The following is a 24,344-nucleotide window of genomic DNA, read 5'->3' as shown; positions in this document are numbered from 1 at the left end:
TATTATATGTGAAACAGATCTCCAGTCCAGGTTTGATGCACGAGACAGGGTGCTCAATGCTGGCACACTAGGATGACCTGGAGGAATGGAATGGGGAGGGAGGTGGGAGGGGGGTTCATGATGGGGAACACATGTACACCAATGGCTGATTCATGTCAATGTATGGCAAAAACCACTACAGCATTTTAATTAGCCTCCAATTAAAATAAATAAATTTTTAAAAATTAAAAATTAAAAATGAGAATGCTGCAAATATAAAAATAAAAAGAATTTTTGCATCTTTGTTTACAGGAGGTATGGGTATATAGTTTTCTTTTCTTGTAATGTTTTTGCCTGATTTTAGTACTAGAGGAATGTTGTCCTCATTGAATGAGTTAGGAAGCATTTCCTCATCTTCTATTCTCTGAAAGAGATTGCAAAGACTTGGTATTATTTTTTCCTTAAATTTTTGGTAGAATTCACTAGTAAACTTTACATGCCTCCTGAGAAATCTGTATGTAGGTCAAGAAGCAACAGTTACAACTGGACATGGAACAACAGACTTGTTTCAAATTGGGAAAAGGGTATGTCAAAACTGTATATTGTCATCTTGCTTATTTAACTTCTATGCGGAGTACATCATGCGAAATGCTGGACTGGATGAAGCACCAGATGGAATTAGGATTGCAGAGAGAAATATCAATAACCTCTGGTACGCAGATGACACCATCCTTATGGCAGAAAGCGAAGAACTAAAGAGCCTTTTGATGAAAGTGAAAGAGGACAGTGAAAAAGCTGGCTTAAAATTCAACATTCAAAAAACTAAGATGATGGCATCTGGTCCCATCATTCATGGCAAATAGATATGGAAACAGTGGCAGACTTTTTTTCTTGGGCTCCAAAATCACTGCAGATGGTGACCACAGCCATGAAATGAAAAGATGTTTGCTCTTGGAAGAAAAGTTATGACCAACCTAGGCAGCATATTAAAAAGCAGAGACGTTATTTTGCCAACAAAGGTCAATCTAGTCAAAGCTATGGTTTTTTGAGTAATCATGTACGGATGTGAGAGTTGGACTATAAAGAAAGCTGAGCACCAAAGAATTGCTTTTAAACTGTGGTGTTGGAGAAGACTCTTGAGAGTCCCTTGGACTACAAGGAGATCCAACCAGTCAATCCTAAAGGAAATCAGTCCTGAATATCCATTGGAAGGACTGATGCTGAAGCTGAAACTCCAATACTTTGGCCACCTGATGCGAAGAACTGACTCATGGGAAAAGACACTGTTCTGACAGAACAGTGGCTCAGGCACTCAGACTTTTGTCCTGTCGTTGTCATACTGTCATTGAAACACATGACGTTTAATGCATGGAAGTAAAAGAGTGGATGAAAAATTATTCATTGGGTTTTCAAAATAGAATTAATATGCATTATTTCCACCTACATTCCATTGGCAAAATCTTAATAAATGTGGAGCTTAAGAAAGTCCAGATATTTCTTAACATGTGGTATAACATGCTATAATCTTGGAATTCTAGTCCAAAAAGAATCAAAGTCTGCTAAGGTAGAAACTATTTTTATGGAAAGCCCAACAGAAACATAATTGTTTGCAACAAATTGTATTTCTTTAAATCTTTTTATGGTGAATCCTTTTGTTTATGGAATTAAACCTTATGAATTATTACATATGTTAATTCAATGAAGTGTTACATTTTTATAGAAAACTTATCACTGAGTAATAACATAAACCTTCATTTGTGACTTGGATGGTTACACCCAGATTCAGGAGGCCAAGAGGTCCTAGATCTCATTAGGTACCACCACTAACTTATCAATTCTCCAGTTCCAAGGAGGGCTTAAACAACCTTACTTGGGTTTGTTCTGCACACCCAGAAAAGAACACATAGGAGAACTGATGTGGTAACTCCGAGTTCAATGTCCAGATTGCTTGGGTTCATAACCCAGCTCAGTTGCTTGTTGGCTAGAGACCTTGAGCAGATGACCTCATCTATCGATCCTCTGGGCTTCCCTGATAGCTCAGTTGGTAAAGAATCCACCTGCAATGTAAGAGACGCCAGTTTGATTCCTGGGTCAGGAAGATCTGTTGGAGAAGGGATAAGTTACCCACTCCAGTTTTCTTGGGCTTCCCTTGTGGCTCAGCTGGTAAAGAATCTACCTGTAATGCAGGAGACCTGGCTCAATCCCTGGAATGGGAAGATCCCCTGGAGACGGGAAAAGCTACCCACTCCAGTATTCTGACCTGGAGATTTCCATGGACTGTATAGTCCATGGGGTCACAGAGTCGGACATGACTGAGCAAACTTCACTTTACTTTACTCAGTCCTCTATCTCATAATCTGTGAAATGGGTTATTCATAGTACCTAATTCATAAAGTCATTGTGAAGATTAAATGAATTATCTATGTTATAGGCATTAGCTAATATTATTACTATTATTTGGCACAAAACAATGAAGAATTTTTTAAAGAAAAAGGACGAATATGTTTATTTCTTCTCTATCCATTCAGAATATATTTTGACCCTGTAGCATTACTGATTTAGCATTTTGGCTAAGTAGTGCATTACACCGCATTTGATGGTGAAAAGCGCCATACTTTTTATTTCTATGACTAGGAATGTATGGTGAACAGTCAGAATGTGGTAACACTATGTGAGATAAAAGGTCCAGATAAAAGGCAATTCCATTTGGTGTGGGCAAGGCCCACACTTCATTTAGCAGTGTACTTCTTATATATCTCCAGGAACTCAGTCACATCTTCAGGAGATCCCAAGATGATGGGCACCTTCTGATGGATGTCAGTGGGAACAATGTCCAGCACGGCTTCCTTCCCAGTGGTAGCCATTCCTCCTGCCTTCTCTATGACATAGGCCATGGGGTTACACTCATACAGTAGTCTCAGCTGGAAAACAAGAGCAGCATCCTCACACCAGAACATATTACACAGAAAAGAGACTTGTTCCATAGCAAAGTAGTGCAGAGCCAATCCAAGGTAACTGATACTTTCCCTTACCTTCCGTGAGGTTGTAAAATATCCCCCATGAGGTTGTGTGTTAAGACTGAATGGTTAATTTAATCATTTGGTTAAGTTAAGCCATCCATCAAGAGCCAGCAATAGATTGCCAGATGCATGTGAGGCAGACCACCTGGACTCAGGACTGAATGACATTTTGGCAGAACCGATGGTTCCCTTCTCTTTATAGCCCAGAGACTGGACCTAATGAGTGATTCTGTGTGTTTTGGATGGACCTTTGCCTATTCTAAAAGCATTTAAAATCCATGGCAGTGTCTGGCTGCAGACATCTGGAAAGCAGACAGGCTCCTCCGAACAGTATAATATTGTTTGCAACTCTGTACACATTCCTCTTACAATTCTCCTAAGGCTCGGGGGTTGGGATTTAGTATGCTATACATCTCGGCATTTACTTTTAAATATTAACTTTTTTATTGTATGCATTTTCATGCAGTCTGCCTACTGAGTAGACAGCTTTTTGCAGGTGTTTCCTGACTCTATTTCCATACAGGTGTCAGGGTCAGATCTCCAAAGCTGAAAATAAAAAGGGGGGAGGAACCCCAATATTTACATAAAGGAACAATTTTTTGAGGCATTAGAGAAAAGTGCTATAAAGCAGGCTAATCACATAGGTTGGGATGTCACAGGGGGCTATGATAAGAGTGGTGTTTTAAGTAAATAAGAACATCCTTGGTGAACTGGACACCACATGCCATAAACAGAGATCTGGTCATATCTGAAATACATCAATTTATAACTATCGGATGGGGATCGTTGTTCCTTCTCATATTTAAAAAGGGGGGGGGGGACAAACGGACTCTACTTGAGAAGCAAACACACTGACCCTCTGTGTAGGAGAAAAATGGCACATCCTTTCATTAGCATGAGCAAGCACAGCCCATCCCATGGCTTCCAGGAAGCCTGTAGGCATGAGACCAATGCATCAGTAACAGCTCACCTGAAAGCTCTAGGTGTCCCCAGAGATTCTTTCCTTCCATAGAAAGGTATCATTTTCTAAGCAGCAAATGTCAGCTCACTAAGTTATTTCAATTTTTTGCCTTTTGAAAAAGCAATCAAAGAAAACCTCTGTGTGGGATACATATGTGATTTGCTGCCTTGGTAATGAGGTTGGACTGTTTCATTTCACTTTATGAATGGAATTCATTTTGTCCAAGCCAAACCACATACCCACTGGAAGCATTAAGCACTTTCAGTCCCCTCCGACCATAACATCTTTACTTATCTTTAGCAACAGAAGGGCTCTCAAGAGATCATTTTTACCTGATACCACCTGACATTAACCAGGACAGCCTTTAATCTAGAAAAGAATATGCCATATACATCCTTTGCAATCTACTGCAGAGCATAACAGCTTCCGTGATCCTTCTTTCTTCCTCAGTCAAATCCCCTGGGCTGCAAATGAAATCTACTGCTGCTCCACCACTCTTTGGGGATTTATTTACCTTTCCACTGGGGCTTTTCTTGTTAGCTGGATACATAAAGATCCCTCCATAGACTAGGGTGCGGTGTACATCAGCTACCATGGAGCCCACATACCTGGAGCCATAGGGGGCTGAGTTGTCCTATAAGGTGAAGACCAGCAATAATTAGGGTTATAGAAAAGAGAGTTTTCTTTCTGTCCTCTATGCTTATTCGATTCAGCAATCAAACAGAGCACCTTTTTTGAGGTGTGTATTTAGTGATGAAAATCTGTTCCCAAGAAGCAGAAAATGGGAATAATGGAGACAGCCTCTTACATCTCATAGTAGCTCAGCTTACCCAAGGAGGCCCCGAGGAGAATGGGGCAGATTCGGGCTCTGGGGTGGGGCAGGCATTTAGCAGGGTCTGGCAGGAAGAAGGATTCTGTGGAGCTGAGCAGCAGGGACAAGGGTGAGGTTTGCATCTCACAGGAGCAGGAACTGCTCAGGCAAAGGAGAAGCTGTCTGCCTTGGGCCCGGGGAGAAGCCTGGTGCCGCTGGGGCAGAAGGCATCTCTAGGGAGAGGTGGAAGGAGAGATGATAAAGCTGGAGAGAGAGCCTGGGAGTCAGCTCCAAGGGCCCCAAGTGCCATACTAATAGCATTTGGGCTTCGTCCACAGAACACAGCAGCCTCTAGTGGTGTCAAGCTAGAATAGGACAAAATTGGATTTTCCCACATAGGACCAGCCATTTCTTCTCTTCGTTTTCAGTGATTTGTAACCTCTTTAGAGAGCTACTACAATAGATGCTTAATCTAGAGATGACATAGAAATCCATCCAGTGCTGTGGGGCTGGGCCTGGGGTGCAAGAATCACGTTTGTACTGAGATCACGGACCCCAGAAGTGAACGTGTTTTATTGCCACAACATCATTCACCTGGCTGACATGATCATCCTGATTTTCTTCGGTCAAGAGAAAGTGACAAAGGGGTGATGTCCCAGGACGGGGTTTCCAGTCCCTAGTACCTGAGTGGGAACTTAACCATAGGGGTCAGTGCATAGTGGAGTCCACTTACTTCCACCCCATCCCCCACCTTTCCTCTCCAGGGTAAATCATGAATCAACACATTTCTGAAAGCTCAGGGACCATCTCCTCACTTACTGGGGGGAACTTCTTCCTCTGGACATATTCGGTGAGGGCAGGATCAAAGTCCTTCGCATAGCCCTCATTGAGGCTGTAGATGCTCCCTTTCTTTTTGATCTTCACATCCCTGTCCACCAAAATGAACTCTCCAATGGCCTGTGAAACAGAAAGGAAAGTGAAGAGGTGAAGATGTCTCCTCCAGGCCTACAGGAGAGGGTCGCAGATCAGGTTGGGGGAATGGGGGGCTCAAGGCCTGAGGTCACACCTGTGCTTTAATACATGCTTCAGTACAAAGAGCTTGGATTTTGTTTTTTCAACTGAAGTGTAATTGACATAAGATTATGTTAGTCTCAGGTATACAACATAACGCTTCCATATTTGTGTATGTATGTTGTGAAATGATTTACCAGCAAGAGAAATCCTTGGCCTGGGAAAGGTGTGCCTTTGGGAAAAAAAGAAAAAGATGAGACTAGAGCTAGGATATCAGGAGAAGAGATGGGCACCCAGTGTTCATGGCTGCTCTTATCTTCGCTTTCCGGTTTTTGTTTCTGTCTTGAGGTCATTTTCCCCAAGTACCCTGAGTTTACCGCATGTATAACTTCCAATGCCTTTGCTCACTAATCTGAAGACTGTTTCTCAGAACTCAAGCTTCCACAAAGTCCCAGCACTAAGACGATGCCTTGAGGGCTTAGATTCTTCAATGTTAATGTTAAGTTGCTTCAGTCAACTGACTCTAAGATTCTGTGGACTGTATAGCCTGCCAGGCTCCTCTGTCCATAGGGTTCTCCAAGCAAGAATACTGGAGTGGGTTGCCATTTGGGAGATTTGAATTTGGGAAAACAGTCTCACATCACTACTGGAGCTCTGGACTGTTTGGGGCTTCTCCATGTCCCTGATAAGAGAGTGATTGAGGCTCTACCCATCTGAGAAGGAAGTTGCTCCAGAGACAGGCAAATTAAGAAGGGAGGCCCTCCCATGGACACATCTCTCCCTAGCCACTTATTCCCATAGCAAAGCTTGGTTCCTGCCAATATGGAGCACATTGGAACTAGAGAGGAAGGGAGGGGGGAGAGAGGAGTGTAGGGAGAGAAAAGAGATGAGAATTAACAGTGGCCACTGAAAGGTACCACTGTGGGTGATTTTTTTTTTTTTCTCCTCTATGAGTTTTTTGGTGAAAGTCTAGAAAATGAAGCCACTGCACAAGTGCTCATGACGCCATGCTTCACAGGCACCTCACCCTGGTACCTGGCCAAAGCATCCTACCCATGGAGGGGTGAGTCTCTTGTACATGAAGAAAAGAGACTGAAAAGCCTTTCTTACTTTAAAGCTTGCTAGAGAGGCACATAAAGCTGTTGCAGTCTTTTTAGCAGAAACTGTCAGCCAAAATGAAATGATTAGAGGCTCGCCCCCACCCCCCACCCCCCACTCCGCAGGCATGGGGAGCAGAGGCTTTGTCAGCAATGGGGAGGGCACCCAGCAGGAAGGAGGGCAGCCAGCCTGCACGGTTCTTTCAAACACTGAGTGCCCACTAGGCATGAGGACAGCAAGAGACTATGAAACACACAGAAACTTACTCCCAGACAGAACATCTGCAATCTTGAAACAAGAAGAGATTTAATGTTTCCATCAGTCAAAGGTAATAGAGAAGTCACCAGAAGAATGTCTGGGGAAGAGGTAAATGCCCAGCAAGAGGATAAATTCACAAACATCAGTGATTTCGGAAACCAATCCCTGGGGTCAGTGTGAACTTTGCTCTGGGTCTGCCACTGTTTTCCACTGAAATAACGTCCTTTGGAGGCTTGAACTAGTGCCATTTCCCTACCTTTGTTTATTTGTTAAGTACCAGTATGCCAAGGAGCCAAAGTCCAGTTGTGCAACAGTACAGAGGACAAAGGCAGCCTGCGTTCCAATTTCTACGACCTGCCACCCACACACCCTGAGGCCCCCCACCAGCAGCCTGCTCCTCACAGGATTCCAGTAGGTAATGGTACCTAGTGTTCAGTTTGTTAGCAAAATGCACCAAATAAATAAAGTGCTTCATTAAATGTTATCTGAGGACATTTCTAAAACTGAAAGGTTATTTACAAACGCAATTCTTTTTCCCTTGGGACACTTGACCAAAGGCATACCTATTGAAGATGATTCTATGGAGTCCATATCAAAGGTGGGTTTAATTGGGCAAAGTATTTAAAGAGAGTTCTTTGCCTGGTTTATCTGCTCTGTTAAAACTGTCATCTAACAGAGTAAATAAACAACCCTAATTAATAGACATATGGAAGAAATTATCCTCAAATTAAAATTGCTAATGAATATTTTTCATGACACCTTGGGCTCCTCTTCATGAGGGAGTTTCCTCTATAAGGTAGACTAAGAAATTATCTTCATTTCCTTATTTCCACTACCTCAAGCTCATCAAAGTCTTTCAAAACCACAAGGGTTCACTGAAGGTTTGCATGCACTGAAGCTTGCATTTCATTTGATGTTGCAATGCACATCAAATGAATCTGGGAGCTAATTTTGAAGAAATGAGGCAGTCTACTGCTTCAGCTGGGACACCCATTCACCTCAGGAAAATAAACGGGTAATGGAGAGAGTGGGTGGCAAACAGACCATCTATGGGCCCCATCTGGTCTATAAACGTGCTTTAGTTGGCTAGCACAGTGTTTTACACATCCAGAAGCCTAACATTTTCTAAAAATCCAGTGTTTCTTGAAACACTGGAAGCCGTGGAAGAGTGAGCCGCTATTCCCAAGGAGTAACCACCACTGTACCTCCCCAGTTCCCTGCCACCCCCCACTGCCCATCACAGCACCCGCCATCCTGCCCACTCCAGCACACTCCACTCATTTGTGTGGCCTGCCCAGCCCAGCAGGCATCTGAGTCAGCTCAGTAATGTCCACCCTAAAGAATTCATTGTGGAACCGAGACTCCCTCTTGTGCTCTGGACAGACACCATTTGTCACCTCAGATGTACACATATGGTCCATCCATCTCTCTACCCTGCTTCCCCACCTCATCATCTCTGTCCCTCCATGGGCCTCATCTTCCACCTTTAGGAACTGACTCCCACTGCCACACACACAACAGACACTCACAGCCACCAGCCAAGCACCTAACTTCGCCCCCCACTCCGGGATCTCTCACCGGGTCCAGCATGAAGCAGTTGACTCCATTCACCATGGCCAGGACCAACATGGTGGCACTGCCATAGAGCGCATAGCCAGCAGCCACCAGGTTCCGGCCTGGCTGCAGAGCGTCCTTCTCAGAAGGGTCATCTTTCGAAATCTAGGACAAGAAAGAAAACAAAACACATTCTTGTTTTGTTCTGTTTTGTGGTTCTTTTTGCAGTTCCTCCCTTAGCAAGATGCATTATCAAGGTGCTCTCCTAATGAAATAGGGCATCTTCCTGGATGGGGGGTGCGCAGGGGCACGGAGGAGCACTTCCTCCACACACCAGTCATATCCTGATTATATTACCACAGCGACCTTCCCACCAAAACCCAAATTTCCTGCATCTGGATCCATCGTTCCAATCTGAGTCCTCCTTCAATCTTTCTAATTTGATATTCCTCATTTCTCCATTATCACTCTCAAAAAAAGAGCATGCCTCCATGCCAGCGCCCACTAATTTAATCTTATTACAGGCATCAATGTCTTTCCCTTGCCTACTCTATCTTTATTTAAACAAATTAAAACTGGGCTCCACGGCTACCAGTCTGGCGAGGAAATCAATTTCCTGAGCTCCTGCCAGTTGTGGCACATACTCCAGTGAGCAACATGCTCCATAGTCACACAAAGAAATTCTCAGAAATACAGACACTATCTCTCCAGGGCCATTACCATGCAGAACAATGCTCTCCATGTTTTTAACCATGACCCACAGTAAAAAATACATTTTATATCACAAACCAGTACCAATACAACTACAAAAATTTAATAAAACAATACTTACACTTAGAACATCACATCTACTCTAATCTTCTTTGTTCTTCATTAAAAACACAGCCCACTGGGTCAGTGCCTCCATTTGTTCCCTAATACTAAGGAAGGGAACAACTTAAGGGCATGGCTCCTAAGCAGTAGTCACTAATAATTATCTTCTTAACAACTGGCCTTTATGGTCCTCAAAAAAGCCTCAAACAAATCTTTCTGCTTGAAAACTCTCTACTTGAATTCAAACAGAAATGAAAATGAGCAGTTTCTGAAAATTTCATTTATTCCTTCCCCAACCACAGATTCTAGGGCCTGAGAATAAATAAGGGAACTCACATCATGATACTGGAGATGGAGGTCACCTCAGCAAACACATTCCTGGTAATTTTTCCTATAACTTTTGAATGTGTGGCCCAGAGTCCATGTACCTCAGAATCACTTGAGAAGTTTATTTAAAATGCAATTCTGAGCCTGTGACCTTTACTAAGTCAGATTTTCTAAAGTGGGCCCTGGGAATCCACATTTTACCATGCACCATAGGTGACTCTCACACTGAAGCTTAAGAACTACTTATGTAAAAGGAAGAGTCACAAAAAATCACCTCTTCCCTTTTTTTTTCTCGTATCTCCAAGCTTTGTGTTTAATAGTTTTCATCTAGATGGTTGGTTGTTTTCTTGGCTGGTTGGCTTGGGCCAAGTTATTTGATTTGGTTTGGTCTGTATTCACAGGGTAGTTCAGTGCAGCTAAACACAGTATTAAATATTTGAGTTGTTTCCTCAAACTCCAAATTTTACAAGTGCACAACCTTGAAAGAGGAACTGACTTCCTTCAAAACCAGGGATATAATGGGAAGAACACAGGTGGGCTCTAAACATCTCCTCTATCATAACTAAACCCTGCAGGTACAGCACAAAATAGAACAAAGTCAGTATGTAAACAGATAAGCTGACTGGAAGCCCCTGGAGGCTTGGAGTAGTCACATTCTACCAAGTCCCTCAGAAAGTCACCTCATCCAGAATCATCCATGACTGCCTGTGGCACAAGAAAGAACAAGCTTGTATTTCCCAGATGGTCCATTGGTAAAGAATCTGTCTGCCAATGAAGGGGCTATGGGTTCAATTCGGGAAGAGTCCATATGCCCCAGAGCAACTAAGCCCATGTGCAACAATAAGAGAAATCACAGCAATGAGAAGAAACAGCACCACAACCAGAGAGTAGCCTCTACTTGCTGCAAATAGACAGAGCCCTCTTGCAACAATGAAGACCCAGCACAGTCAAAAACTTTAAAAAAAAAAATTTTTTTTTAAGAATTAACTACTTTTCCCTGAAATACTGTCACCAAATAATCTCAACCCTTCAACTTCCTTGCGTGGAATAAGAAATGGTAACATTATCGAGTGATGTTTTAAGGGCCACTTGATTTCACATTCCAGGATGTCTGGCTCTAGATGAGTGATCACACCATCATGATTATTTGGGTCATGAAGATCTTTCTTGTATAGTTCTTCTGTGTATTCTTGCCACCTCTTCTTAATATCTTCTGCGTCTGTTAGGTCCATACAATTTCTGTCCTTTATTGAGCCCATCTTTGCATGAAATGTTTCCTTGGTATAGTGGAGGTGAAGGAATTCCAGTTGAGCTATTTAAAATCCTGAAAGATGATGCTGTGAAAGTGCTGCACTCAATATGCCAGCAAATTTGGAAAACACAGCAGTGGCCACAGGATGGGAAAAGTCAGTTTTCATCCCAATCCCAAAGAAAAGCAATGCCAAAGAATGCTCAAACTGCCACAAATTGCACTCATCTCACATGCTAGTAAAGTAACACTCAAAATTCTCCAAGCCAGGCTCCAGCAATACGTGAACCGTAAACTTCAAGATGTTTAAGCTGGTTTTAGAAAAGGCAGAGGAACCAGAGATCAAATTGCCAACATCTGCTGGATCATGGAAAAAGCAAGAGAGTTCCAGGAAAACATCTATTTCTGCTTTATTGACTATGCCAAAGCCTTTGACTGTGTGGATCACAATAAACTGTGGAAAATTCTGAAAGAGATGGGAATACCAGACCACCTGACCTGCCTCTTGAGAAATCTGTATGCAGGTCAGGAAGCAACAGTTAGAACTGGACATGGAACAACAGACTGCTTCCAAATAGGAAAAGGAGTACGTCAAGGCTGTATATTGTCACCCTGCTTATTTAACTTCTATGCAGAGTACATCATGAGAAACGTTGGGCTGGAAGAAGCACAAGCTGGAATCAAGATTGCCGGGAGAAATAACAATCACCTCAGATATGCAGATAACACCATCCTTATGGCAGAAAGTGAAGAGGAACTAAAAGCCTCTTGATGAAAGTGAAAAGGAGAGTGAAAAGTTGGCTTAAAGCTCAACATTCAGAAAACTAAGATCATGGCATCCGGTCCCATCACTTCATGGGAAATAGATGGGGAAACAGTAGAAACAGTGGCTGACTTTATTTTTCTAGGCTCCAAAATTACTGCAGATGGTGACTGCAGCCGTGAAATTAAAAGACACTTACTCCTTGGAAGGAAAGTTATGACCAACCTAGACAGTGTATTAAAAAGCAGAGACATTACTTTGCCAACAAAAGTCTGCCAAGTCAAGGCTATGATTTTTCCAGTGGTCATGTCTGGATGTGAGAGTTGGACTGTGAAGAAAGCTGAGCGCCAAAGAATGGATGCTTTTGAACTGTGGTGTTGGAGGAGATTGTTGAGACTGCAAGGATATCCAACCAGTCCATCCTAAAGGAGATCAGTCCTGGGTGTTCATTGGAAGGACTGATACTAAAGCTGAAACTCCAGTACTTTGGCCACCTCATGTGAAGAGTTGACTCATTGGAAAAGACTCTGATGCTGGGAAGGATTAGGGGCAGGAGGAGAAGGGGACGACAGAGGATGAGATGGCTGGATGGCATCACAGACTCGATGGACATGAATTTGAGTGAATTCCAGGAGTTGGTGGTGGACAGGGAGGCCTGGTGTGCTGTGATTCATGGGATTGCAAAAAGTCGGACACAACTGAGCAACTGAACTGAACTGAGCACTATCTATGATCCACATGCTCAAAAGAAATACAAAGTAATTCCATCTAGTCATGGAGGTGGAGGAACTTTTTCCTAGCCCCAACCCCTTTCTAATGCCCAACCTCCTCCAAACCCCCAGCAATGAATGCCTTTGTTCAAAAAGAACCTATTACAGTCTCATGTGGATGCTCACAGGCCAATGTGCATAAAGCTTGGCAAAAATTAGAAAGCCTCGGACCCTACCTTTTTCTGCTTATCATAGGCCACCACCCACTGCAGGTATTGCTTTGTTTTAACCCATGCTACTCCATATAGAGCATAAAAGACACCATGGATTCTGGAGACTTGAGGTGGTGGAGGAGAATGTCAGGCACAAGTGGTGTGAGGCTGTCATGTCAACAGTCTCCCCACAGAGAGAAAACACAACCCTCCCTAGAAGTTCTCACAGGGCATTTGGCAGCATCTCCAGTAACTCAGCCAATATTACTCACTACTGTACCAACCTAGTGCACAAAAAATATATATAAAATGAGGTCCCTGCTCTCAGGGGGTGTATAATCTGGAGTGAACATCAGCTGATTTTGCCTGGCCAGCATGCTTCACTCTTCTGCTGACAACTGAACTTTAATCTTCCTTAAGATACCATCCCCCTCACTCTTAGCTCCAATGGTGGGCACATGACCCTGGCTTGACCAGTCAGATCATTGCATGCCTAAGACCACAGTGACTGCTTGAGAGATGGACTCATGACTTAAGTCAAGCCAAGCAGGGCTGATGAGGTGAAATCCCTGTTGAAACTGTTGGACAAGAGTTTTCCATCTTCTTTTACTTCTCTATTTATCTTTCGGCTGGGATGGGTCTTCATTGCCGCATGCGGGCTTTCTCTAGTTGCAACAAGTGGAGGCTGTTCTCCCTTGTGGTGCATGGGCTTCTCATTGCAGTGGCTTCCCTTGTTGAGGAGCACAGGCTCTAGGTGCACGGGCTTCAGGAGCTGCAGCATGTAGGTTCAGTGCAGTGGGCTCTAGGGCAGCCGGGCTCTAGAGTGCAGGCTTAGTAGTTGTGGCACGTGGGCTTAGTTGCCCTGTACATGTGGAATCTTCAGGATCAGGGATAGAACCCATGTCCCCTGCACTGGCAGGTGAATTCTTAACCACTGGACCATCAGGGAAGTCTAAGTTTTGCATCTTCTGTTTGAGTCACTGAAAGGATTGAATGTAAGCCCAGACCTACTGGGAGCCATTCTTCTACCAGAAAGGAGGGAGCTATAGAGATAGAGAGAAAGTGTCCTGTTATGTGAGTGTCTGAGTCCTTGAAAACAGCTGTACTACCCAGTGGACTTTCTAGTCACATACACCAATCATTTTCCATTCTCTTCCCTTCTTCCTTTCTTTCCTTAAGTTGGTTTGAATTGTGAAACTGTGTGTTGAATATTAATAGAAAAAACAAGTAATATTAATGGCTACTATTTATTGAGCACTTTTTATGGGCCAGGCACTATTTTCATTGCTGTTATGCTTAATTTTCAATATATTCTCCTTATGGATAAGGAAACAAGAGGTTATATTGCCCAAGGTCCCACAAACCTAGTAAGTGTCAATGTCAGGAAGCCATATTCCATATGGCTATTAAGTCTCTCTGTGTCCAGTTAAGGGAAGTGAATTGGATTCTGGAGCTGGTAGAGCACTTCTGAAACTCTGCTTTTAGTTTTGGGGACTGGATATTTTTAATGGATATTAAAAATTAGGATGTATCCAATAGAGGGTAACACACTAGAGAGAGGTCGAAAAATCATCTCACATGAAAGATATTTAACTTAAGATTTAAAAGAAAGGGCTTTCCACGTGGTGCTAGTGGTAAAAAAAAAAAAAAAAAAACCCTCCTGCCAATACAGGAGACTTAAAAGAAATAGACTTGGTTTGATCCCTGGGTCAGGAAGATCCCCTGGAGAAGGAAATGGCAACCCACTCCAGTATTCTTGCCTGGAGAATTCCATGGGCAGAGGACCCTAATGGGCTACAGTCCATAGGGTCGCAAAGAGTTGGAAACGACTGAAGTGACTTCACATGCTTCAAAAGAGAGAGAGAGGAGGGCAAAAAAGCCATTTTCAAGCATGTAAAAGAATCTTATTTTCTAATGATACAAAAGGCCATTATGAGCAACAGGGAGACAGATTTTGATTCAATATTTGGACAAACGCTCATTCAACACCTCAGGAAAATTCTACCCCTTCTGAATATCTCCAGCCAGAGGCAGGGTGAGACTTCTGGAGGTGCCATGGCAGGAACTTCATAGAAACACTGGACCACAGGTCCTAAGAGATCCCTTTGGAGCCTGTTTCCAGGCATCTTGTGGGCAAGACCAGCTCACTGTTGCTGGATTCCAGTTACCAACTGATGTTATGCCACTGAGTGGGTGCACCAGGAAGCTGAATTCCAGCCCAGAACCAGCTCTGCAGAAAGCAGGAGAAAGTGAAAGTGAAAGTGAAGTCGCTCAGTCATGGCCAACTCTTTGCAACCCCATGGACTGTAGCCTACCAGGCTCCTCCCTCCATGGGATTCTCCAGGAAAGAGTACTGGAGTGGGTTGCCATTTCCTTCACCAGGGGATCTTCCTGACCCAGGGATCGGACCCAGGGATCAGACCCGGGTCTCCCACATTCCAGGCAGATGCTTTAACCTCTGAGCCAGGAGAGATCTCCTTTAAAACATCAGACATTTCAGTATTTATGCCCTGTAAGCTCTCAAATGGCTTCAAACAATCAACAAGGCTTTTGAAAACTGAAATGACTTAAAGGCAATGTGACACTCATCACCTCTCTCAATCTTTAAGAGAGTCACTTCAGGTTTATTGAGAAGAGTGTGGAGATGCACTGTTGAGTTCTTCCAGTATTTGTAATTCAAGCTGCTGTTGCAAGCTGTTTTTATTTTTTTCAGTTGATAGTGTCAGTTTCCCAATATTTTTTTTTCCTTAAAAGAGTCTTTATTGGGGGAGGGGGCTTGAGGCAGAAACTGGGGCTGGCAAACGTTAACGCTGCTTTAGCTTTGGTTGAGTCATTAACCGGAAGTCTGCCTCTATATGAAGAATTTTGCTACAAAGCTCTCTTGTATACTATAATATTTAGGTCTGCTACCTTGCAGGTAAAATTACATGCCTGCATACCTATACCAAGAATGGAATATTTCATGGTATGACTTGAAAGATTAATTCCCGCCTTTGTCTTTCTGGTATAAGTATTAGAACCTTCAATTACTTAAACTGCCTCCCAGCCAAGACAAATGCAAAATTTATCTCAGTAACAAAAGAAAACTGTCCCATGGTGGTCCTACTTTCCATGTTTGAAAGGAGATTATGTGCAATGCTAGACAGCAAGTCACTTTGAAAAGTAAAGCACTATTGCAGTCTCACTTCTTAAGTTATGGCCTCTATATCCCAGAATGGGGGAGTTGGAGGAACCTTGGAGGTCAGCTGAATTAGCCACCTCATCCATTAAGATGAAGGAAAGGGCTCAGCCTCAAAGGCATCTGTAAAGTTTTATTTCTAAAATAAACAAGAGGGCTGAAGACAAGATGACACATTTTAGATTTCATCGTGTTTTATGATGGACTCACAGGTATTTATCTATTTTTCACTTGTCTGTATATTTGAACTCTCTTCCACCAACATCCACCCCCCAGCCCTCCATGCACAGACTTAAAGAGAAGCTTTAGAGGTAGAGTTCCTGCACAGGTCATGCGGGTAGAAGAGACACAGGGCAGAAATCTGGATCCCCATGCTGTACCAGTGTGCTTTCTGTAATTTATAGCAAAGGAGTTTAGGGTCAGCAAACTCCTCCCATAAACCAACAAAGAGTAAATATTCTAGGCTTTACTGTCACAGTCCTTATCACAACCACTTAACCCTGCCTGTGTAGTGCAAAATCAGCCAAAGGCAACATGTAAACAAGAGAGCTGACCATATGCCATTAAAACTTTATTTATGGAGACTGAAAATTAAGCTTCATATAAATGTCACGGGTCATGAAATATTACTCTTTCTTTTTAGCCATTCAAAAATGCCAAAGAGTCATTTTTTGTTCACAGGCCATAGTAATCAGGCAATGGGCTAGATTTGGCAGGGGGAGACCATAGTTTGCAGACTTGATTTAGAAAATTTAAAGGATAGTTTTGATATAATCCCTACTGTTTCACACTCTCACAATTCTCAGTTCACATGGTTATCAGTACTACAGCTATGCACCATCTCTTCCCACCTACCTCTTACTACATTTTCTTTTAACAACTTAATAGATTTTTGCTATGCAGTTAATGCTGGAAAAAGTCATAACTTGAGAAATAAAGGTTTTTTCTTTTCTGGTGGCTCAGATGGTAAAGAATCTGTCTGTGATGTGGGAGACTTGTGTTTGATCCCTGGGTTGGGAAGATCCCCTAGAGAAGGGAAAGGCTACTTACTCCAGTATCCTTGCCTGGAGAATTCCATGGACAGAGGAGTCTGGCAGGCTACAGTCCATGGGGTCACAAAGAGTTGGACACAGCTGAGTGACTAACACTTTCACTGTGGGGCTTCCCTGGTTACTCAGCTGATAAAGAATCTGCCTGCAATGCAGGAAACCTCGGTTCAATTCCTGGGTCGGAAAGATCCACTGAAGAAGGGATAGGCTACCCCCTACATCAAGCCTCATGGGGTTTCATGATGTACAATCTGGCTGTGCCATCAACAGTGAAACAGGACTGGATGTTCAACCTTAACTCTACTTTTGATCCCAAACCAGCTGCTTGATCCATTACATTTTACCTTTTTGTAGATGCCAAAGATGGTTCCAATGGACACAAGGCAGTCGATGTTGGATGATCCATCAAGGGGATCAAAACAGACCACATATTTACCCTGAACAGAAAAGAAAGAAAATATTAATACAACTTTGCTTTAAAAATGAATACACTGTACCAAAACAGAGAATATACACTAAGAGGTTAAAAGAAGAAATCTAAGGGGAAATTCAAGAAATCTGTGTATTTATACTCTGTCGGGGAAGGTATGAGATGATACACAGAGTGAAAACAATAACAAATATATATCAAAAGATCATTAGGAAGAGAAACACAGAATAGGAGGCATAGATGAAGGTGAGAAATACAAGTATTAAATAATAATTTATTATATCATTGATTTGAATGAATCATCATTCTGGTTTGAGTTTCGTGTCAGTCAAGGAAGAAGAAAAACAAGATTAGTCACTTCATTCTCTTTATTCATAAGGGAAATGTTAGTTGCTCAGTCGTGTCTGACTCTTTGTGACCCCATGGACCGTAGCTTGCCAGTCTCCTCTATTCATCCATGGAATTCTCCAAGCAAGAATACTGGAGTGGGTACCCATTCCTTTCTCCAGGGGATCTTCCCAACTCAGGGATCAAAACCATGTCTCCCACATTGCAGACAGATTCTTTACTGTTTGAGCCACAGATGTTATAATTTAGGTGAAATAAAGTCAACATTAAGGTCTATAAGAAAATTTTCATGTAGTTCCTACAGATGACACTTGGGGTTACAATGCAGAGTTCTCACCCATATTCTTATTATAATTCCCAAAGGCAACAACCCTCAACTGTAGTGGAACTACCAAAGATTCATTCTATGGACAGGATTTTCAGTGGTACTCTGGAGCTGACTGGTATTGGTTCTCAAGAGCCAATTGTGCATGTCTCTTCCCAACTCTATTTTCAGTGATGTCATGTTGATAACTTAAAATCAATTATGGGACACTATTTCACAGTTTCAAGTGACAAGTGCTACAAATGAAAGATTTTTTTTTCTAATAGAGAGACAGTTTACCAGCATATCACTGGAAATTTTCCATCTCCAAGGTAGCCACTTTAATATGTGGTTTTTAAATTTTTGCATCAAATTAAGGCAGTTCTCTGATTCCCTGGCTTCTTGCTCTTAACAAATCCTTCTGGACAATGCAGGAGAAACTGTCATCAGGAAAACAGGAGTATGCTTATCACTACAATACATTGTAATCAGAGAAGTTGGGCTGACAAAGAATATTAAACAGCAAATTCAGTCCTAAAATGAACATGCCCAAAACTGACAAGTACCTTTAGAAACACAGCAGAGAACAATATGAACTTCAGTAGTATTTTAGGAATGACATAAAGCTATCAAATCGGATGTGACTCTCCATTCCTCTTATAAAAGTCAGATTGGATATCAGGCAGTATCTTTAAATTGACCTTCTGTTGCTTTTTTCTCATCATACTCCTTCATGTCCTCAATTCATCTCAAACAGGGAAAGATAGTAAGCTATATAACTGCATTTTTCTACTCAAAAGGTATTATTAGTGTTATGTGATTGTTGTTCAATAAAACCTGGATATACCCTTTCATTCACTTTTTCAACAATAATCCGTTGTTGATCCCCTACAATGTATCAGGTATTGTGCCAGATGCTGGGATACAGAGAAGAATAGAAATTAGTCTCTGCCCTCAAGAAGCAATCAGATTGAAGTGGAGCAGGACCCTATAGGGTTTCTTAGGAGAGATCCTCTCCCCCACCCCTATGTCCTCTGCCTGCCTTTTGTCTGTAGAAAAACACTTTGGCCAAAGAATAAATTCAATCATAGAAGTGACAAAATTCAAAAACAAAAGAAAACAATCAAGGAAGACCAAATAACAGTTTAGTCATTAAACAAAGTCAAGAACCTTCATTTCTTTCTTCTGAGCCATATCCCTTGAGCTGTTTTGCAGATGCTGAATCCCCCACCAGGTAGAAGAAGTTACCTACATGAAAACCAGGCTAACCATCAAGCTTACACAATTATTTTTAAGAACTAGCTTCAAGGAGATGGGAACAAACTGACCCTGGAGTTGAAGATTAGCTGTATTTAAAACAATCAAGATGACACTGATCAGACCACTACATGGCCAATTTCAAGACTGTCAGAGCCAACTGTGCTGTTCAGCATACAGCTCCTTCCCTCTGCCTATAACCCCCTGAAACTCCCCTCTAAAAACTTTTGCCCCTAGATCAGCAGCAGGGAGTTTGTTCTTTGAGACATGAGTCCACCTTCTCCCCAACATTACTGGTTTCCTCAATAAAGCTATCTATCCTATTACCCAACACTTGTCTCTCAGTGGGCTTCCCTTGTGGCTCAGCTGAGAAAGAATCTGCCTGCAATGCAGGAGACCTGGGTTCTATCCCTGGGTTGGGAAGATCTCCTGGAGAAGGGAAAGGCTACCCACTCCAGTATTCTGGCCTAGAGAATTCAGGCCTAGTTCTCTGGCCCAGAGAACTATACAATCCATGGGTTGCAAAGAGTCGGACACAACTGAGCAACTTTCACTTTCACTTTTTTTCTCTCAGTATGTGATTCTTGAGCAACGTAAGTTTGATAACAAGATTAATAAGATCCCAATGGGTTCCAATGCATGAATCACTGATAGGAACTGCCAGCAGTTTAGACTGGCAGAAAGGTTGGTTGTGAAGACTGGAAACTAGGTGAATGGAGATGAAGCAAAGGCTGTAGTTAACAGAAGACAGACTTTGTAGAGCTTTGAACGTGACAATTAAAAGACGTGGAGATAAATATGAGTATATTTGAGTCTCTCCCATGAATGAGCACATAGGAGAGATGATAACAGAATGGACTGTGGTGAAAGCGCAGACAGGAGAGGACAGTCTGAGATATGGCAGTGAGGAGGAATCTGTGAAATGATGACTGGTGGTTCAGGAGGGATCTAGGGTGAGTCTTAAGAATCCAGCTTGTTTGAACAAGTGGAGTCATTGATGAAGCCAGAAAGAAAAATGATTACATTAAAACCCTCAGCAGCATGGGAGCAGACCCACCCTTTTCTCAGGTTCGACTATGATGGCATGTTTGTCTTCTTCTGACACAAGAACACAGGTGGCAAAAGATGACTTTAACACATTAACAACCAGATCATTGGAGAGGACATCCAGCTTCTTCACTTGATCTCCCGTCACATTCGTAGTGCCAGCTATTCCATAGCTAGAGGGGAAAAAAAGCCACAAAAAGATGAGCCATGAACACCAGAATGTTAATGCATCTATAAAGTCACTAAAAGAGAGCATTTGGCATGGTTTAGAAGAAATGAAAGGAGATGCATGGTTTGGGAGAAACAGAATGAGAAGGATGGCCATCTATCTGGAATGGCTTCTGGAAGGAAGGCAATATTGTCACTCACTCACCTGTCCAATGCCTAGCATGATAACCAGCACAGCTTTGTGGTTAAATCCATGTTTCTCAGCCTTTTTTTCATTATGGCCTAAGGAGGCTTTTTTTTTTTTCTCTAACACACTCCCCCAGGAAAATTTAATATTACAGATGCAGTGTGTCTATTTACACACTATATGTCCATATGTTTCATACCTAAAATGACTGTTTTGTTCACCACCACCAATAACCAATTTTTACCCCTGAATGCATGAGTTTATGCACAATGAGTTAGGTGAGAGACAAAGCAAGTAAAGAAACCTTCTGTGTGGGAAGGAGCCTGAGATGGGAACTAAGCCAAGGGATCTACGGATTTATAGCTGACAAGATCCTAAAAGAAAATAAATATTGACAGATCTCACCACCTCCTTTTATAGAGGAAGCTCACTCTAAGACACCTTCTCTAAACTGGAGCAGCAGAGCAGAGGTGAGAAGCTCACTTTGATTTCCAGGCCAGGCCCCTCCTGGTGGAACCTCACAACCTCCAGCAGGAGTCCTAGGGGCTGGAGGGAGTGGGAAGTCCGAAGTCCTTACTTTATTTGCAAGGTACCTGCAAATCAGTAATTGTGGAATTCCCAGAAACCAAATAGTTGGTCCAAAGTAGAGCCTACTTTGTTAGAGTAAGGGAAGAAAAGGGTTGTCACAGCCTGGGGTTGAATAGGAACACTGAAAGGAGGGGAAATGTTTTTGAGGAAGAAAGCACAGAACATGAGAAGAGGCTGGATGTGGAGAGGGAACGCGTAAGAGCGTTGAAGATAATGCCAAACAGCTGAGAGTGGGCGTTATGGGGCACCCTGGCTGAGACTGCTGGGAGCACTTATCTGGGGACTGACTGTCATGGTGTTCACTGCTTCAACTCTTGAAGATGCATTTTCTCTACACATAACTTGGAAGACTCTGGCTGGCCAAAACTGAGCCAGCACCCAAATGGCTCATCTGGCCTGACTCTCTCCAGGAAGTAACTCCAGTTATCACCGAGCCCATTCTCCAGTGTCGTCTCCAGTGTCGTCTCCCGCCCACCTGGAAACATCATCTCATCCCTCCAGCCCTCCTCTGCACCCTTTTCTTTTCATTATGTCAGTCCTATTTCATGAATGAAAGACCAAGGGGTCTATCAGACTTGTAGCTGAGGTTTTGCTTCTCCTCCCACACAATCTCTTTTTCACTTCAATTGTGAGGCTGATGCTGATGAAGAAGGAAGGCAGCCAAATTCTGGGTTGAACTAGGGCCTGGCTGGACCCAACCACTCATTGGCCTCCATCTCCCTCAACAGCCCTACTGGCACCAATTGGCTGTCTTTCCTAGCCTGACATTTCCACCATTAAAATCATCACTAATTCAAAAGGGCAAACAACATTGATGGAAAAGAATATGGGCTTCCTGACCAAGACCTGGCTCAGCCCTCAGCTCTACAAATCCTTTGCTTTCTCTGAGCTCTCCTTTTCACTCATGAACATGGAGGGCAATGATGCCTCATGGGGCTGTTAAAGGATTACACACATCACATATACACAAAGGGCTTAGCACAGCCCTTGACTCTCAATGTTAAATCCCTTGTTTGCCCACTAAAAGGAGCACTCATTAAGAATCTGCAGTACTATGGGAGGGTTCTCAAGATCCCCCTTGCTTCACCCATCATCATGTTGCCATGATTGTTTAACTTTTAATTCCATGAGGATGAGGACAGAAGGGTATGTTTTCTCCCACTGTGTCCCAGCTTCCATCACATAGTAGGCCCTCAAGCAATACTTGCTAAAAAGTATCCACTGAAGAGAATAGAAACTCAAGCCTGAAGAAATGAGTATAGTAATCAGTAGACTTCAAGGTCACTCCACACCCTGGAGTGTGGAGGAAGCCTCTGGCACAGTCCCCAGAGGGACTGGCCTATGGGGACAGCTCCAGGGAGGCCTGGGGGGCTGGGACAGGTGGATGAGCCACCAAGGCAAGCATGGGCAATATCTATTTTCCATGTTCCACCTGCTCAGGCACCTGGCTCAGTGAGATGGGTGAAGAGCAGTCAGGCCTCAGCCCTCTCACTCAAAATCTTCCCAGAGGTCTGTGCGATTATTTATTCTGCAAATATTTTTTGTCCCCACTGTACTGAGTGCTGGGGTTACAGTGCTAAACAAGATGTCATTCAGCATCTAACCCTCATGGAGCTTAAGTGAGAAGTGAGTGAGGAAAACAAGAAATCAATACATACTTCTGAATGAATAAGATAATGTCAGAAAGTGACAGGTGCTCTCATTTTAATAAAAGGAAACAAGGTGCTGGGGGACGGCTGGGAAAGGGTCAAGATGGTCAAGGAAGATCTTACTGCGAGGGAGCAGTTCCAGCTGAAGGATACTTTGGATGTTTTCCAAACAAAAATGAAGCTATGACAAAGCCCTAAGAGAGTCCAAATAAACCAGCCAGTAATGATTCCAAAGAACAGCTCTGGGTTAGTAATTTATCCAAAGGACTTTGTTTTTCACAAATTTCCAAATGGGAGGGGTTGCTCTGTGCACATTTATACAAGTGACTTTTTAAACCTCAAAGTCTTTCCCATGCTGTGGGCTACAAGAGGCTGTAGTCAGCCTCAGGGCAGCTGGCTCATCCAGCCGGGACCACCAGCCAGGTTCCACACTGCTGTTCTAGGGTTATAAGGTGGCTCCTGCCCTGGGGTCACACCACCTCTCATGGGGAGTCAGGAGGGGCCATATAACAGCTGCAGGGTGAACACTGTGGGGGACACTCACCACACCAGAACCCAAATGGCCATCTTCATGGCCAAACCATGCAGACCTCTGCAATGGCCCTGCCTCCCTGCCTGGACAGGGGGTCACCTCTCCATCCTCCTCTTTACCACTGTGGAGGCTCCCTCCTCTGTTCTAACCAGAAAGATCCTTCCCCATCTTTCCTCCAGTTGCCTGTGAAGCATAAAAAAAAATGAAGAGAGATTATTCTGGGCCCCTTAAAGTCAAGATTCAGGCACTTTCTAGGGCATCTTGTGGGAGGGTTTCCCTTAGCGAGACCTTGTGTTAAGAAGGTCTTCAAGAAGGATCAGGAAAGTGGCTCTAAGGTAGAAACAGGCTTCAGAATGAAGAATTCCTGCTATTTCAGTAGTGATGATATCAGAGTCAATACCCCCATCACCTTGGTTTCTGTATGGTGCCCCTTAGCACGTGAAGTTAGCTTTATCTCACACAACCATGCTTCATCCTGCCCAGGAATGACGAGCCAGGACTAAGCAAATGTTCAGTCATGCTTCCCCCAAGACTCCTCACGAGAGTTCCCCAGAAGGGAAGCAAGATCTGGACAGTACATATTCTATGGATCAATGAAAAGTCAGAAGCAGGAAAGGCTTTTGCAACTTTTGTTTTTTCTTTTTTTACTTTTTGGCCACACTGCCCTGGCATGTGGGATCTTAGTTCCCCGACAGGGATGAAATCGTGCAGAGTCTTCCCTGGACCACCAGGGAAGTCCCAAGGCTTCTGCAACTTTGACAGAAGAAAAAGGCCCTAAGAAAATCCTTAAGGAACTAATTAGCTGAAGAACAGAGTTTATTTTCTTCAAAAGTTTTCAGAA

The 24,344-nt window shown here is 43.1% G+C and overlaps 1 protein-coding gene across 1 annotated transcript in view; it reads right to left on the bottom strand.

Annotated features, from left to right (window-relative positions):
- Positions 1 to 2,571: 2,571 nt before the first annotated feature.
- Positions 2,572 to 24,344, bottom strand: part of FBP1 (fructose-bisphosphatase 1) — a 31,176-nt gene continuing 9,403 nt past the window's right edge. Inside the window, exons 2-7 of the mRNA XM_004004092.6 lie at positions 20,390 to 20,552; positions 17,338 to 17,430; positions 8,717 to 8,857; positions 5,591 to 5,728; positions 4,475 to 4,594; positions 2,572 to 2,900 (exon numbers count right to left, since the gene is read on the bottom strand). Of these exons, the coding sequence (XP_004004141.1) occupies positions 2,709 to 2,900; positions 4,475 to 4,594; positions 5,591 to 5,728; positions 8,717 to 8,857; positions 17,338 to 17,430; positions 20,390 to 20,552 (847 nt within the window). The 3' untranslated portion in view covers positions 2,572 to 2,708. The remainder of the gene's footprint in view (positions 2,901 to 4,474; positions 4,595 to 5,590; positions 5,729 to 8,716; positions 8,858 to 17,337; positions 17,431 to 20,389; positions 20,553 to 24,344) is intronic.

This window comes from Ovis aries, chromosome 2, assembly GCF_016772045.2.
Source record: "Ovis aries strain OAR_USU_Benz2616 breed Rambouillet chromosome 2, ARS-UI_Ramb_v3.0, whole genome shotgun sequence".
Taxonomy (NCBI): Eukaryota; Metazoa; Chordata; class Mammalia; order Artiodactyla; family Bovidae; genus Ovis; species Ovis aries.
The sequence above is the reverse complement of the archived record's forward strand: the minus strand, read 5'-3'. Positions and strand labels throughout refer to the sequence as shown.